The sequence below is a fragment of the Otolemur garnettii genome, unplaced genomic scaffold (assembly GCF_000181295.1).
Source record: "Otolemur garnettii isolate 467f Iridium unplaced genomic scaffold, OtoGar3 scaffold00001, whole genome shotgun sequence".
Lineage (NCBI taxonomy): Eukaryota > Metazoa > Chordata > Mammalia > Primates > Galagidae > Otolemur > Otolemur garnettii.
The window spans coordinates 9,518,914-9,534,547 of record NW_003852396.1 but is presented as its reverse complement, the minus strand read 5'-3'; the positions used below and the strand labels follow the sequence as shown (position 1 = coordinate 9,534,547).

General features: G+C 38.9%; 1 protein-coding gene and 1 pseudogene across 8 annotated transcripts in view; both read left to right on the top strand.

Annotated features, from left to right (window-relative positions):
• Positions 1-15,634, top strand: part of CEP295 (centrosomal protein 295) — a 60,132-nt gene that overhangs the window by 35,497 nt on the left and 9,001 nt on the right. For 7 of the 8 annotated variants that reach the window (XM_023511498.1, XM_023511483.1, XM_023511490.1 and 4 more), the window contains 4 exons: positions 194-3,662; positions 5,245-5,422; positions 5,560-5,703; positions 10,502-10,654. In XM_023511498.1, the coding sequence (XP_023367266.1) occupies positions 194-3,662; positions 5,245-5,422; positions 5,560-5,703; positions 10,502-10,654 (3,944 nt within the window). The remainder of the gene's footprint in view (positions 1-193; positions 3,663-5,244; positions 5,423-5,559; positions 5,704-10,501; positions 10,655-15,634) is intronic. The other variant, XM_023511494.1, reaches the window with a different exon arrangement.
• On the top strand, positions 15,177-15,270 carry LOC111724562 (annotated as a pseudogene).

Sequence of the window (15,634 nt, the reverse complement as noted above, 5' to 3'; positions counted from 1 at the left end):
ATTAAGATCATATTGGGATCCCCTTTGAACTGTGGCATATACAACTATGCCCTTCTCAAAGGGAAGTATATTGTTTCTTTTCCTCCATGATTACAGCCAACCCTAGATAGCGGTTTCTTAATGTATAGACACTTGAGTATCTGAGGCTTTTTTTTGTTGTTAAAAGGGAATACTATGTGTTTGTTTTTGGTAGGTTACACAAACAGTCTATTGAAACAGCCAGGAAACGATTACTTGAATATCAAGCCATTTTAAGAGAAAGGTACCCATCCATGTCAGCTCCATCATTGATCTCTGATTCCACTGCATCAGTACCACCACTGAAATCTAAAAGACACACTGCCGTATCAGAGCATCTGGACCAAGCTCAGAGATCCAAGCTGAGTCCTAACAAATATCAACCCATACAACCAGCACAGATGTCCAAATCAGAACAAGAACATTTTCAAGTACCAAGACAAAATCACTTTCTACAAAAACAGATAGAAACAGTGGAAACATTAAGGATTCCAGATGATTTAGCTAAGCAGTCTTTAGAATCACAAGCACATCTAGGGCAATTCTCACAGACTGAAACACAACAAGACTATAAATTGATCCGTAAAGATTCTCATACACTTTCAAGGGCTTTGTCGGATGACAGGCCACTAATATTACAGGATGTTACAAAAATACCTGAAACATTTAGGGCACCAACTCTTCAAACTTTAGATTTCCAGCAAATATTCTTGGAGAATAGTGAAAATGCATCTAAGCTAACTGAACCATCTTCATTCTTCCCACTGATACCTCAGCGTTCTTTTGGACTTCTGCCTATTAAGGTTGAATCTGGAAAATCGCAAGAACCCTTGTCAACCACAAGCAAAAGTGCAGTTTCCACAGGCCATTCTGTAATCAGCCAAATGCATGATAGGTCTTTGCCATCATCAGAGAATATCGCAGCACAGCAAGGTAATTTGAAGGCTCTGCAAGAACAGTTAGACCAACAGAAGGAAGTTCTTCAGGCAAGACAGGAAGCTCAAGAACAATTACTTTTGTGCAAACAGAAAGAATTGGAAGAGCAAATGGGCCTCTCTTTGTTCCTTCCGTTGGTAGCTCCAGATTCAACTGCTTTACTGCCTTTTGCCAAAGCTGAACTAGGGAGAATCCAGGAATCTGCTCCAGCCAAGAAAGACACTGCAGTTTCATCAGAACATCCTGTAGTCCCACAGGTTCAGAATAGGCTTTTAAATCTTTTAGAGCCTATCTTACCACAGCAAAGTAATTTAAAATTTCTCCAAGACCAGGTGAACATTGAGAGGGATAACCTTCAGGCAAGACGGGAAGCCCAGGAAGTGTTATGTTTACATAAACAGAGTGAATTAGATAGAAGAGAATGGTCTGAACAGGCCGAGCCCTCTTCCCTCCCGTTTCTGGTTGCTCAACATACATTTACTTCGTTATCTTCTGCTGATAAAAAATTTGGCAGTGTCTGGGAGCAGTATCCATCTAAGAGTGAGAAAGGACTTCTCTCAAGCCAGGCTGAAATCTCAAAATCTCAGGATGGGTCATCAGGTTTCCTACAGCAGTTCCTACCTCCACATGGTAGTTTGAAGTTGCTCCAAGAACAGCTGACCACACAGAGGGATACTCTTCAGGCGAGGCATGGAACTCAGGCAGAATTACTTTTACATAGGCAAAGGGATTTGGGGGACACTAAGTCCAGGCAGATGAGTTCTTTCTCACCAATGGTTGTTCAACAGTCAGTTGCTTCACAAGCTTCCGCTAAAGCTGAGCCCAGGAAAATTCAGAAACATTACTTTTCGGAGGAGAATATAATTCCTTCTAGTCATTTGATAACCCAAACACTTCAGGATAAATCTTTTACTTTCCTACATCATACCCTGCCGAAGCAAGAAAATTTGGCAGCATTCCCAGAACAGTTACATACAGAGAGGGTGATTCTTGGTGTTAAAGAAGAAACTCGGGAATCTGTACACAAACAAAGTGAGTTGGAAAAAAGAATTTCTTATGAACAGACTGGAACCTCTTCCTCCCTGTCCCATGTAGCTGAATCTGAGAGCTTCCAGGAATATACATCAATCAAGAAGGATAGTACTGTTCCAGTAAGCCATTCTAAGAGCCCAAGATTTCAGGAAAGACTTTTGAGATTTTCACAACATATCCTGCCTGTACAAGGTAATTTGAAGGAACACCAAGAATGTCTAAACACTGAGAAAGAAGCCTTTCAGAAAACTCTAGAAAATACATGTGAACAAACTGTTTCATCTTCATTCATACCTCAGTTAGTGCAGGTTTCAGTTACTTCGTTACCTTCAGCTGAGTCTGGTACAACCCTGGAACCCCTTTCAGCAACAGAGAATGATAGAATTTCTTCAAGACATTTTCAGATCCCACAGTTGCAGGGTAAGCTTTTGAGAATATCACAACTTATCCAGCCTCAACAAGAAAACTTGAAGGCACTTCAAGAACAGTTAGCTACACAGAGGGAAGCCATCATTCAGTCTAGACGAGAAGCTCAGGAAGAATTGTTTTTACAGAAACAGAGTGAGTGGCATGGAACAGTGTCTCCTGAGCAGGTTAGCACCTTTTCCTTACCCCTGGGAGTCCAGCATTCAGTCACTTCCTTACCTTGTACCGAATCTGAAAACATGCAGGAACCTTGTTCAACTAACAGTGATGATACTGTCTCCTCAGGTCATTCTGAAATACCAAGATTGCCTGATAGGCTCTTGGGTTTATCACATCCTGTTTTACTTCAAGAAAATTTGATTGACCCTGGAGAACACTTACATGCACAGACAGAGTCCCCTCCTCCTTTTGAGAAAACCCAAAAAGAATCTTTTTTGCCAAAACCATGTAAATTTGAGGAAAAGGTCTTTTCTGAGCATCTTATCCAACAACCTTGCCATGGTGAGTTGCAAACACTTCAACAACAGTTAGCTACACAAAGGAAAGCAATTCAGTCTAGACAAGAAGTCCAAGAAGAATTGCTTTTGGGAAGGTTAAGTAATTTGGAGGAAAGGGTATCATCTGAGCAGATAAGCCCCTCTTCATTCTCACCTCAGGTAGCAGTGCCCATTGCTGACTCTGAAAGAACCCAAAAGTCTTTCCCAACCAAAAATGACAACACTACTTCCTCAAGTCATTCTGAAATCGCAAGATCACAGGATGGGCTTTTGGGTTTCTCACAGCCTTTGCTGCCTCAGCAAGATAATTTGACAGGGCAATTGGACTTACAAAGGGAAGTGGTATATTCTTACAACAAACCCCAGGAAGAACTGAACACAAGTGAATCTGCTGAGCATGCTGTCCCTTCTTTGTTCCTACCCAAGGAAACAGAGCATTCATTTATTCCACTACCATTTGCTGAAACTAAATCTAAAAGCATTTGTGACCTCTATTCATCCCAGAATGAACATGCAGCTCTCTTAGGTGATCCTATCCTCCCGAGATTTCAAGATACTCTTTTGAGTTTTTCACAGCCTAATTTAGCTCAGCAAGATAATGTGAAACTTCAGAAGCAGCTGGATCTACAAAAAGTGGTTCTGCATTGTAGCCAGAGAACCCAAGAAGAATTGCTTGTTCAGAGACAAACAGCATTGCAGCAGCAGATACAGAAACATCAAGAGACTTTGCAAGATCTCTTTAAAGACAGTCAGGTATGTTTTAAACTTGTATATATAAGAATAGAACAATGGACGTTTAAACTCAGCTAGTTTTGTCCCTAGGCTAACACATGTTTATTGAGATTAAGTAATTTAACTTTAGGTGTGCTTTAATTTTTCTACCCTAGACAGTGTGGAAATTAAAAAGTGATCTAGGCTCGGCGCCTATAGCTCAACCAGCTAAGGCGCCAGCCACGTACACCTAAGGTGGCGGGTTCGAATCCCCAGCCCGGACCCGCCAAACAACAATAATGGCTGCAACCAAAAAATAGCCGGGCGTTGTGGCGGGCGCCTGTGGTCCCAGCAACTTGGGAGGCTGAGGCAGGAGACTCGCTTGAGCCCAGGAGTTGGAGGTTGCTATGAGCTGTAATGCCATGGCACTCTACCCAGGGGGACAGCTTGAGGCTCTGTCTCAAAAAAAAAAAAGTGATCTACCTCCCATGGTGTTTATGATGTTACTAGTTATTTGAAGCCAAACTAATTTCAAATGCAAATACCACAAAAGAACATACATTCTCACTTGGAGTTTCATTATAATGGGTTTTAAGCTAAGATTAAAATTATAAAAATTACTGATAAGCATAGTTTGTCTTCTTTTTTTTTTTTTTGAGTCAGATTCTCATTCTGTTGCCCCAGGCTAGAGTGCCATGGCATCATAGCTCATAACAAATAAACTCCTGGACTCATGCATTCCTTCTATCTCAGGCTCCTGAGGAGCTAGGATTTGGGACTATAGCCAAGCTAGTTTTTCTATTTTTAGTAGAGATGGGTCTTGCTCTCGTTCTGGCTGGTCTTGAGCTTTTGAGCTCAAGGATCCACCCACCTTGGCCTCCCAGAGTGCTAGGATTACAGGAATGAACCACCAAACCCAGCCTCATAGTTTTTCTTCTCCAATAGCAATAGCAGACCTTGTTTTCTATGGATAGCACTTTATTGACATTTATATATGAATCAAAATCAGTGCCCACTTTTTTTTTTTAAGTGACATTATTATCTGTTGCAAAATTGGCATAATTTTAGCCCGATGGAGAGCTAGACCTGCTTGTTTCTGAATTATTAGGAAGACTTGGCATGGTCACTCATACATTCATAGTTCTCTACATGGGAGACAAGAGTGTCTTCTACATTTTAATGTATCCATTTTATTTTAAAAGGCCACTTCCTAAATTTATCATTTAGCCTAAACAGAATTCTACAAATCCTTTGATGTTTAGAAGCTGAGTTTAGGAAGAGTTTAGTTCTAGAAATTTACTGGTTATTTGAAGGAAAAGTAATGGCAAAAGAAAAGCAACGAGGGGTACTCAAGTATAATCTCTTACGGAAAGGTGTAGTGGAAGTCGAGTTTTTAGCGCCAGTGCTGTGTATGGTTGTACTTTTCAGTGGCCATAGCATTCTTTCCATATTGCAAGCGTATCTTATTTCTTACCTGTGTATACAATTGTAAAGTATGATTGATGAAACTTGTTATTTGGTTGAGGTGCTAACTTAAGAAGGGAGATAAGAATTTGATGAATTCTTTACATGATCTCTCGTCAACTTTTAGTCATCCCACCCTCATCTCTCTATACTTTTTCAGACAATGAAGCCCACAGCTGAAAGTGATTTAAAAACCCAGATGATGGGACAGCTCAGAGAATGGCTTCCTCCTGTCCAAGACCTATTTAGAGATGATCAGGAAAACATTAGTCATGCAGATAGGAGCAACTCTGATGGTAATCAGCTGGTTTCAGAAGATACCAGTGCCAAGCCAAGTGGTAAGATAAATGTGTTTTATTGTAACTATTCTGCTGATTATTCTTTGTTTTTATCTCCTGCAGCTCACTGGCTGATAAAAGTTTATAGTATGTTAATAGATTTTTTATTATGCCTAACTTTGTCATTGACTCGATAGGCGAGCATTTGGATAAAGAACTGAGTACTCGATCCTCAAAGCCACCTGTAGCAAAAGTTAAATGTGGTTTGGACTTAAACCAACACGAACTTAGTGCTATACAAGAAGTAGAATCACCAGCAAGTGGCAGAACCTCTATTCTAGGTAAATAAATAGTTTAATAAAAGAAATTGTTTTTAGTAGTTTGCAAGTTTTATACATTTTTTTCAGTGTGCTAATTTTTTTTTGTTGTTAAAGAAACAGGCTGTGACTACTTGTGAAAGGGAAAAATAGTTTAATCAACAGTATTTAAAATTTAAACTTAAGGAAATGTAGCATTAGGTACCTTTGTAGTTTCTTTGTCTTTACAGACACAAATTCTTTTGCTATCCCCTCTTCCTGACACTGTTGATCCTCCACTTCCTTTCATGTCTGCCTTCTGAATCTATTTGCTTAGGAGTTAACCTGTTTGATTTTTTTCCCCCCTCCTCTCTTTTCTCTTGCTACTTTTCAACTTTAGTATCTTTACTGCTCTTTTTTTATATCTTTATGGAGTTCTTATGCTTAAATCCTGGCTTTAAGAACAATTAGAACAGGTATATTTCTTCACTGTACTTCTATATATCCAGTTATATTAAAAAAGAAAATTCCTCCTTATAGTCCTTAGCAAATTGTCCTGTTAGAATTTCATTATTTATTTAGATTTCAACCTCACCAAATTATTTCTTTTTTTTTTTTTTTTTGAGACGGAGCCTCAAGCTGTCCCCCTGGGTAGAGTGACATGGCATCACACTCACAGCAACCTCCAACTCCTGGGCTCAAGCGAGTCTCCTGCCTCAGCCTCCCAAGTAGCTGGGACCACGGGCGCCCGCCACAACGCCTGGCCATTTTTTGGTTGCAGCCATCAGTGTTGTCTGGCGGGCCCAGGCTGGGGATTCGAACCCGCCACCTTAGGTGTATGTGGCTGGCGCCTTAGCTGCTTGAACCACAGGCGCTGAGCCACCAAATTATTTCTTGATCAAATTTATCAAAGCAAATCCTTCTTTTAAGGGGGAAATCTGGCTTTGCTAATAAAAAGGTACATAAAAGTTATATGTTAATATTAGTAATTTTGGTTTTCAGCCATAAAATTTTATGCCTGTATTTCTTTCTTTTTCTTTTTCTTTTTCTTTTTTTTTTTTTTGAGACAGAGTCTCAAGCTGGGTAGAGTGCCGTGGCATCACAGCTCACTGCAACCTCAAACTCTTGGGCTTAAGCGATTCTCTTACCTCTGCCTCCCAAGTAGCTGGGACTACAGCTACTTATTCCTTATTCCCACCACAATGCCCAGCTGTTTTTTGGTTGTTGTTGTCATTGTCGTTTGGCAGGCCTGGATTGGATTCAAACCTCCCAGCTCCGGTGTATGTGGCTGGCTCCCTAGCCAATGAGCTACAGGTGCCAAGCCTATGCCTGTATTTCTGACAAAAGAATTAAGGAAGGTAGAGTACAATAAAGAATCAGTCCCCTTTCTGCCTTCTACTAAGTTTGTGGGACTGATAGAATAATAATTTTATTTGTTACTCAGCTTTGGAAGCTTTTCCCCCATTTTGCACTATTTGACAAAACACAACACTTCAGGAATTGATTAGTGTTTTCCCTAATTTAAAATGAGCATTGACATATTGTCATTGATTCCTATAATGAATCATGTTTGAGATTATAAAAGTGTTATCTTGTCTAAAAGGAGAATCTATATATTCTTACCCACCTTCTTAGCCATCATCCATCTTTCTTTACTGAGAGGCATCCAGATGTGAAGTCTTGACCCTTTCCTCATTATCCCTCCCTAATACCTAATAAATCACCACATCTTCTTAGTTCTGCTTTGTGAGTTTGTGAACCTGTCCACTTCTTTCCATTCCTACTACCACTCGTTTAATTCATGGTATTATTCTTTTTTGTATAGCTACTACAACTCCCAGTGTCTCCTTATTTCCAGTCTTGCTTTAACTGCAGTCCATTTTCCCATGGTGTATTCAGCGTAATGTTCTCCGTGTTAAAAACTCTTCAATGCGGGTGTGGCACCTGTGGCTCAAGACTAGGGCACCGGCCCCATATACCAGAGGTGGCAGGTTCAAACCTGGCCCTGGCCAAAAACTGCAAAAAAAAAACCCAAACAACAACAAAAACTCTTCAATGCTTTCTTCTGATTGTAGGAATAAGTCTAAATAAGTGGATGTCTCTAGTATCACCTACCAGAGCCTTTGTGATCTTGCTCCTTCTCCCTTCAGGACTTGGCCCCCATTTATTCAGACATCCCTCTCATGTAGTCTTGGTAGCACTCCTCATAGGCTTTATCATACTTCACTGGGTAATATTTTTCATCAAAATATTATATGCAAATAGTTTAAAGGCCAGGTGTGGTGGCTCACACCTACAATCCTAGCACTCTGGGAAGCTGAGGGAGGAGGATTGTTTGATCCCAGGGGTTTAAGACCAGCCTGAGCAAGAGCTAGACTCTGTCTCTACTAAAAATAGAAGAAATTAGCTGGGAAGGAGCATCATTTGAGGTTACTGTGAGCTACGCTGAAGCCGTAGCACTCTAGCCTGAACAACAGAGTGAAACTCTGTCTTAAAATATAAACACATACCTCAATATAATTTTCCATGTAGTTCATACTTTTTTTTTTGGTGGATCATGTTTTAGTTTGAAGTTGCATGGCCCATACTCTGCTTTCTTAACATTTTCCCTAGGAGGGCAAAAGTTGGTTCTTGGCAAAGTGAAAAAAGCCTTACTTTTTTTACGTACAAAGCCACAAGTATACTTAAACATACAACACATTTGTAGTTATTAAAATTTTATGGGAGAAAGGGCAATTTGAAAAGGAAAAGTTGGCTAGGTGCTCGTAATTCAGTGGTTAGGGTGCTGGACACATACACTGGATCTGGTGGGTTCGAACCCGGCCCGGGCCTGCTAAACAGTGATAACTATAACAAAAAAATAGCCAGCCATTGTGGCTGGCGCCTGTAGTCCCAGCTACTTGGAAGGCTGAGGCAAGAGAATCGCGTAAGCCCAAGAGTTTGAGGTTGCTGTGAGCTGTGATGCCATGGCACTCTACCTAGGGACTCTGTCTCAAAGAAAACAAAAAAAGAAGAAAAGGAAAAGTCCCCTAATGATGAAAAATAATAAAAATGACAAAAATAAGGTTGAGACAGCCAAGTCCTGTGGCTCACACCTATAATCCTAGCACTCTGAAAAGGCAAGACGGGAAGATTGCTTGGGCTCAGGAGATTGAGACCAGCATAAGCAAGAATGAGACTGTCTTTAAAAAAGAAAAAAAAAAGGCTGAGAAACACTGATCTGTGTTGATCATCCAGGGTATTTCTTTCTTCTTGTTCTTCCCTATAGTTCATTTCTTTTGATTTTGCTTTCTGGGAAAATTTTCTTATCTTCCAATTTTTCTTTTAAACTTTTATTTGGATTATCAAATTGTAGTTTCTAAAAGGTTGTTCTTTTTCTCTATTTTTTTCCTTTTTCATAGCATCCCACTGTTGTTTCATGGATATAGAATGTTATCTACTTTATTTATAGATTTTTTGTTTGGAGTTATATTTTTTCTGTTTATTTTTTGTTCTTTGTGTCTTATATTGTAAAAGCTTTCCTCTAGTATCTTGCATATTTGAATGGGATATACAAAATCAGTTGTAGGTTCTGTGGGTGGGAGCCATATGTACCATTGGAGTTCATTGGAGAAGGTGTGGCCTTCCACTGAGAACCTTTACCTGAGCATCTGTAGTTCTTTTTGAGGTTCATCTTGAGGCAGTTTATAGTTCAGTTTATTCAAAGAAAGACCCACTTAAACTTGATATAAGCCTGGCTGTTGGTAGTAGGGATCTAAGTTGGGGATGCAGACTTTCTTTTAATATCCCATGATTTTCTTATGGCACTCTATCACCCTCTTCCACTCTTGCCCTCTTCCTGTGCCTAATCCCCGTGAATTCAATTTCTCCAGAGAGCAAACCTTTTGCTCTTCTGGGTATAAAGTAGAAGGACAAGGATCTCCGGAGACTGGAGGGATCCAACTGTTCCAAGTACATAGTTTTAAAAATCTCCCTGTTTTTAGTTCATTGGCACATATCTTCCTTTCATAATTCCTGGTGCTTTTAATTCCTAAATGTTTCTGGGATTCTACACAGTAAGTTAGCTTGCTGCTTCTTAGTGTCTCACGCTCCTTTGATTATTTGTTTTTATTTTTATATCAAAGTATAACATTGAGAGAGGCACACAAATTGTGTTTGTTTCATGGTTTATCACTGCCACTACCACCTCCCAAGTCAAGAACTGGAACATTAGAGAACCCCATAAACCCTTTGCTTACATCCTCTTAATTACTGTTCCCTCTCTTCTAAGCCCCATCTTGATTTTTTACATAATAGTTCTAGCGTTTTTTTTTTTTGAGACAGAGTCTCATTCTGTTGCCCTTGGTAGAGTGCTATGGCATCACAGCTCATAGCAACCTCAATCTCCTGGGCTTAAGCAATTCTTTTGCCTCAGCCTCCCAAGTATCTGGGACTCCATGCACCTGCCACAATGCCGGGCTATTTTTTATTGCAATTGTCATTGTTGTTTAGCAGGCCCGGGCTGGGTTTGAACCCACCAGCCTGAGTATATGTGGCTGGCACCCTACCCACTGAGCTACGGGCGCAATGCTAGTTTTAGCTATTTTCCAACTTCTTGTATGTATATTGTGAATGCATGTTATACCCTGTAATACTAATAATGGTTATAAATTCTCCAGGCATTTTTCTTATTAGTAGTTAATACTGAAGCGTTATCTGGTATAGGAAATAAGGGTATCATTAAAACCTGAATAAAATTGAATTAAGATTTTTAATTTCTACCTACAACCTAAATTACCATTTTAGTTCTAGCTAGCTCTAGAAACCTAAGTGGAAATTTAGGAAGTCTTTTTCTTCTTCCCAGGTAAACTAGATTTTTATCAAGACAGAGACCCCACAAGAGTCTCAATAAGCCGAGAACAAGCTTTTCTTGGGAGCCCACTAGGCTATAATACATTTGGTTGCCTTCAAACACATGCCCAAGAGAATGTATGTGGTGATGACTATGATGAACCAGGTAAGAGCGAAATTGAAAGTGGAATTCTTGTACACAAGAATATGTAGACAGGCTTGGCGCCTGTGACTCAAGTGGCTAAGGCGCTAGCCACATACACCTAAGGTGGCGGGTTCGAATCCATCCCGGACCCACCAAAACAAAAATGACGGCTGCAACCAAAAAATAGCTACTTGGGAGGCTGAGGTAGGAGACTCGCTTGAGCCCCGGAGTTGGAGGTTGCTGTGAGCTGTGATACCATGCCACTCTACCCGGGGGAAAGCTTGAGGATCTGTCTCAAAAAAAAAAAAAAAAAGAATATGTAGACAAAAGATAACTTATTGTAATGTTGTTTTTAATAGTAAAAAATGGTAAATAATCTCAATGACTGTTAGTAACATAATTATTATGGCATACCCATACTACATTGTTCTCTATGCAGTTGTTAAAAGAAATAAGGGGGTAAATTTTGTGTTCATGCAGAGAAAAGTATCTGGTATCTGGGAATGATAATCACAGAAGTATTGGTATAGATCTATGTTTGTTGAAGACTACTTTTAATTTTCTGTATTACATGTTCACATATTATAGTTTTCTTTTTTTTAGACACAAATAATTGAGTGGTGGAAGTGAAGTTATTTAGAAAATAAATAATTTGCTTTTAAATTGTTCATTAAATAAACACTAGTAGGAAGTGTATGAGCACATGAGTTTTATATAGTTGGCAGCCTCTACAATTTTTTTTAAGCCTATTTGTAACAATCCACATTTAATTAAATGCTGCTAAATATTATCTTTAAATTCTTTTTTCTTTTTCTTTCTTTTAAAGACTAGTTCTTACACTTAGTGCAGTGGCTCATGCCTGTAGTCCTGGTACTCTGGGAGCCAGAGGTGGGTGGATTGCTTGAGCTCACGAATTTGAGACCAGTCTAAGCAAAAGCGATACCCCATTTTTACTAAAAATAGAAAAACTGAGGCATGAGAATTGCTTGAACCTAAGAGTTGGAGGCTGCTGTGAGCTATGACACCACCATGGCACTCTATTTAGGGTGACAGCTTGAGACTCTGTTGCAAAAAATAAAAAATAAGACAAAGTCTTGGTATGTTGCTCAGGCTCGTCTGGAACTCCTGGTCTCAAGTTATATTCTAGCTTTAGCCTCTTAAAGCATTAGGATTATAGGCATAAGCTACCATGCCTAGCTGCTTTTTTTTTCTTCTCGTTAGTCATACCTTTATTTTTATTGATGTGTTTTTGTTTATAGGGCACTTTTATATATAATAGGTATTTTTGATTAATATGCGCATACGTATGATTAGGTTACATTGTTTGTGAGGTACAGTGCACGTTGCAGTTGGGTCCCTCACCAAGGAATTGTGTCATAGCCTCCTACACTGTGCTCAGTAGGTGGCACCTTACCAAACCCTCCACTCTTCCCATCCATGCCCAACCTCTTAATTCTGTCTATGGGCATTCTAAATTACCTGCTTCATGTTTATTTTTTAAATATTTGGAAGGTAAAGAGAATTATAAAGAAGAGTCTTTAAAAATCACTTAATCCTCCCACCAAAGATAGCCAATATTTTTGTTATCTTTGATTTTTTGGCTTTAGATTAGAGTTTATGCATCTATAGTAGAACGTGCATTGTTTGCCACCTCCTTAAGTTGACCTAATTTTCATAGACCAGACATGCACCACATGTACCTTTCAGTCCCGTAGGCCTAGTTCCTTATATTGACCACCTCTATATGTTGACCAGTTTGTTATAGTCACTTGGGTGGACAGAGGTTCTACTTTTTTGTATGTGACATTGCATAGGGACCCTACAAAGCATAGTTCTAATTTTATTTTATTAGTTGTAAGGCTTCTTTTAAGATGCTACTTCTTCTAACCAGATTTCATTTTAGCTATTGCATACACGTAGGTAGTTGATATAATAGTTGTATCTGTAATTTGATAGAATGAGAGATGAGAGAGACCTATTCTCTTGAGGGTTTTTATTTTAAAAATTAACTTATCCAGGAGACTGAGCCAGGAGGATTGCTTAAGGCCAGGAGTTCAAGACCAACCTCAGCAACATAGCAAGACCCCATATCTTACAAAAAAAAAAAAAAAAATTAGCCAGGTATGGTGACATGTGTTCCTGTATTCCCCAGATCCTCTGGAGCCTTATACAGGAGGATCTCTTGAGCCCAAGAGTTTGGGGTTGTAGTGAGCTGCTTTGATGGCACTGCACTCTAGCCCAGGTAACAGGGTGAGACCCTGCAACAGAGTAAGGGTCTCCAAAAAACAAAACTGTCTAATATCTCCTTTTAAAATTATACATTGAAGCTGGGTTCACACCTATAATCCTAGCACTCTAGGAGGCTGAGGCAGATGGATTGCTTGAACTCAGGAGTTTGAGATCAGCCTGAGCAAGAGTTAGACTGACCCCATCTCTATTAAAAATAGAAAAAAAAATAGCTGCGCCTGTAATCGCAGCCACTTGAGAGGCCAAGGCAAGAGAATCACCTGAACCCATGAGTTTGAGGTTGCTTTGAGCTTATAATGCCACAGCAGTCTAGCCCGGGGCAACAGCGTGAGACTCAAGTCTCAAAAAAAAATTCAAAAATAGAATAAAATATAAAATAATAGATTGAAATAACTGTAAAGGATATAATTCCTAGTGAATTGTAATTTTTGAAATTATTTCCTCATTTGTTTAGATTTAACCGATAGATCTTACATTTCCATTTTATTCTATCTGTTGATGTCTCCTAGCCAAAGACTCCTGGTAGTTGAACAAAGCTTGAGCATTCCAACCTGTTTCAGTGCAGGATATTGGCATTCTGTGAAACTGTTGATATTTAACAGGAGAATACCAAGTGCCAGGTCACCTTCTGGATATCAGGGCCTGCTTTTCTATTTCTCATAATCATCTCCAGATTCAGGTCTTGATCCTTTTTCTTTGATTTTTTTTATTTCTTACCACTACCCAAATGCTACCTTGTTTGCTCCTATCTCTTTTGGGGGAGTCTTCTAGGTACATTATAAATAACAGCAAATAATTATGATTAATTAAACTGACAAGGCTCAAATTAACTTCTCATTTTCTAAATGAGCTGCTTAAAAAAAAAAAGACTGCTTCATTTAACTAGCCTAAAATACAAAAAAGAAGAAAATAACAACTTACTATAAATTTTTGCCATGTCTTTTTTTTTCTTTTGGAGACAGAGTCTCGCTGTATCACCCTCAGTAGAGTGTCACAGCTCACAGCAACCTCAAACTCTTGGGCTTAAGTGATTCTCTTGCCTCAGCCTCCCAAGTAGTTGGGACTACAGGTGCCCACGACGCCTATTTTTGTTGTTGTTGTCGCAGGCCCAGGCCAGGTTCAAACCTACCAGTCCCAGTGCATGTAGCTGGTGCCCTAACCACTTAGCTGTGGGTTCTGAGCTTTTCTTACTTTCTTTATTTAAATTTTAGTTAGTTATTTAAAACTATTTTATTAGTTAAAATAATTTAAATTTATTTTAAATTTAGTAAACTTAAAATATTCTAAATTTGGATAAATTTATTTTAAATTTAGTAAATTTAAAATTTACTTTTTAGCAACCAAGTAAGTTTAAGAGTTAAATTTGTTATTTCACAAAGATATACTTTTAAGTAAACTAGAATAAAGTAAAAAAAGTTTAAAGATAATAGTATTCTGTGATATATATAAAATATTTTTAAATTTTTTTAATAAAAACGATTTGCTGTTAGCTTTGTTTTTATATTGCCAACCATTTTATAGATACTGTTTTATGAATAAATATCTAACAGATATATAGATAGATATGTAGTTGTGTGTTTATATTTGTGTACTGGGTTGCCATTTTAAAAATATTTCTTTCACAAACATTTAAGAAACCCACTTATAATGTGCCTGATATCTTTTAACAATATGGTTATAATGAAGCAGAATATTTTATTTGGTTCAGAGCCACAGACTACCATATGCCTTGGCCAGCTTTCTCAAAAATGTTGGCTATTTGAAATAAGAAGAAAAGAAAAAACCTCAAAATGCATGAGGTGGCCAGGTGCAGTGGCTCACACCTATAATCTTAGCACTCTGGGAGGTCAAGGCAGGTGGATCACTAGAACTAATGAGTTCAAGACCAGCCTGACCGGCAGTGCCTGTGGCTCAAAGGAGTAGGGTGCTGACCCCATATGCTGGAGGTGGCAGGTTCAAACCCAGCCCCAACCAAAAACTGAAAAAAAAAAAAGACCAGCCTGAGCAAGAGTAAGACCCTATTTCTACTGAAAACAAAAAACTGAGTTAAGAGGATCACTTGAGCCCAAGAATTTGAGATTGCTGTAAGCTGTGATGCCTTGGCACTGTACCAAAGGGTGACAAAGTAAGACTTTCTCAAAAAATGCCTGAGTTATTAATATGAGTCAGAAGTATAATATTTAATTTTATGTAATATGTCAAATATAATTTGGAATAATAATTCATAATAAAAGCAATCTGTGTTCATTGTGAACTTAGAAGCATTGACATAGACTAAGTAAAAATTACTCCTTGTGTGCTCGCTTCAACAGCACATATGCTAAGACTGGAGATGAGCATGGCCCCTGCACAAGGATGACACAAAATAAACCACCACTGATTACACTTTGGTGTCTTCTTTATTGTCTCTTTTATATCTATTTTTCTCATCTTTGGGATGATACTATATTTATGATTGAACAGTCTTGCTTTTCCACTTAAAATAATGACAAGTATTTCCCATCACATTGGCTCTATTCTAGCTTTTAGACCTAATATTCAAATATTCTTAAGGCATTTTATTTTTAAAATAATAAGAGCCACAAATTTTCATTAAAAAGTATATTGTGCTGGCTCGGTGCCTGTGGCTCAAGCGGCTAAGGCGCCAGCCACATACACCTAAGGTGGCCGGTTCGAATCCCCAGCCCGGGCCCGCCAAACAACAAGGATGGCTACAACTAAAAAATGGCCGGGCGTTGTGGCGGGCGCCTGTGG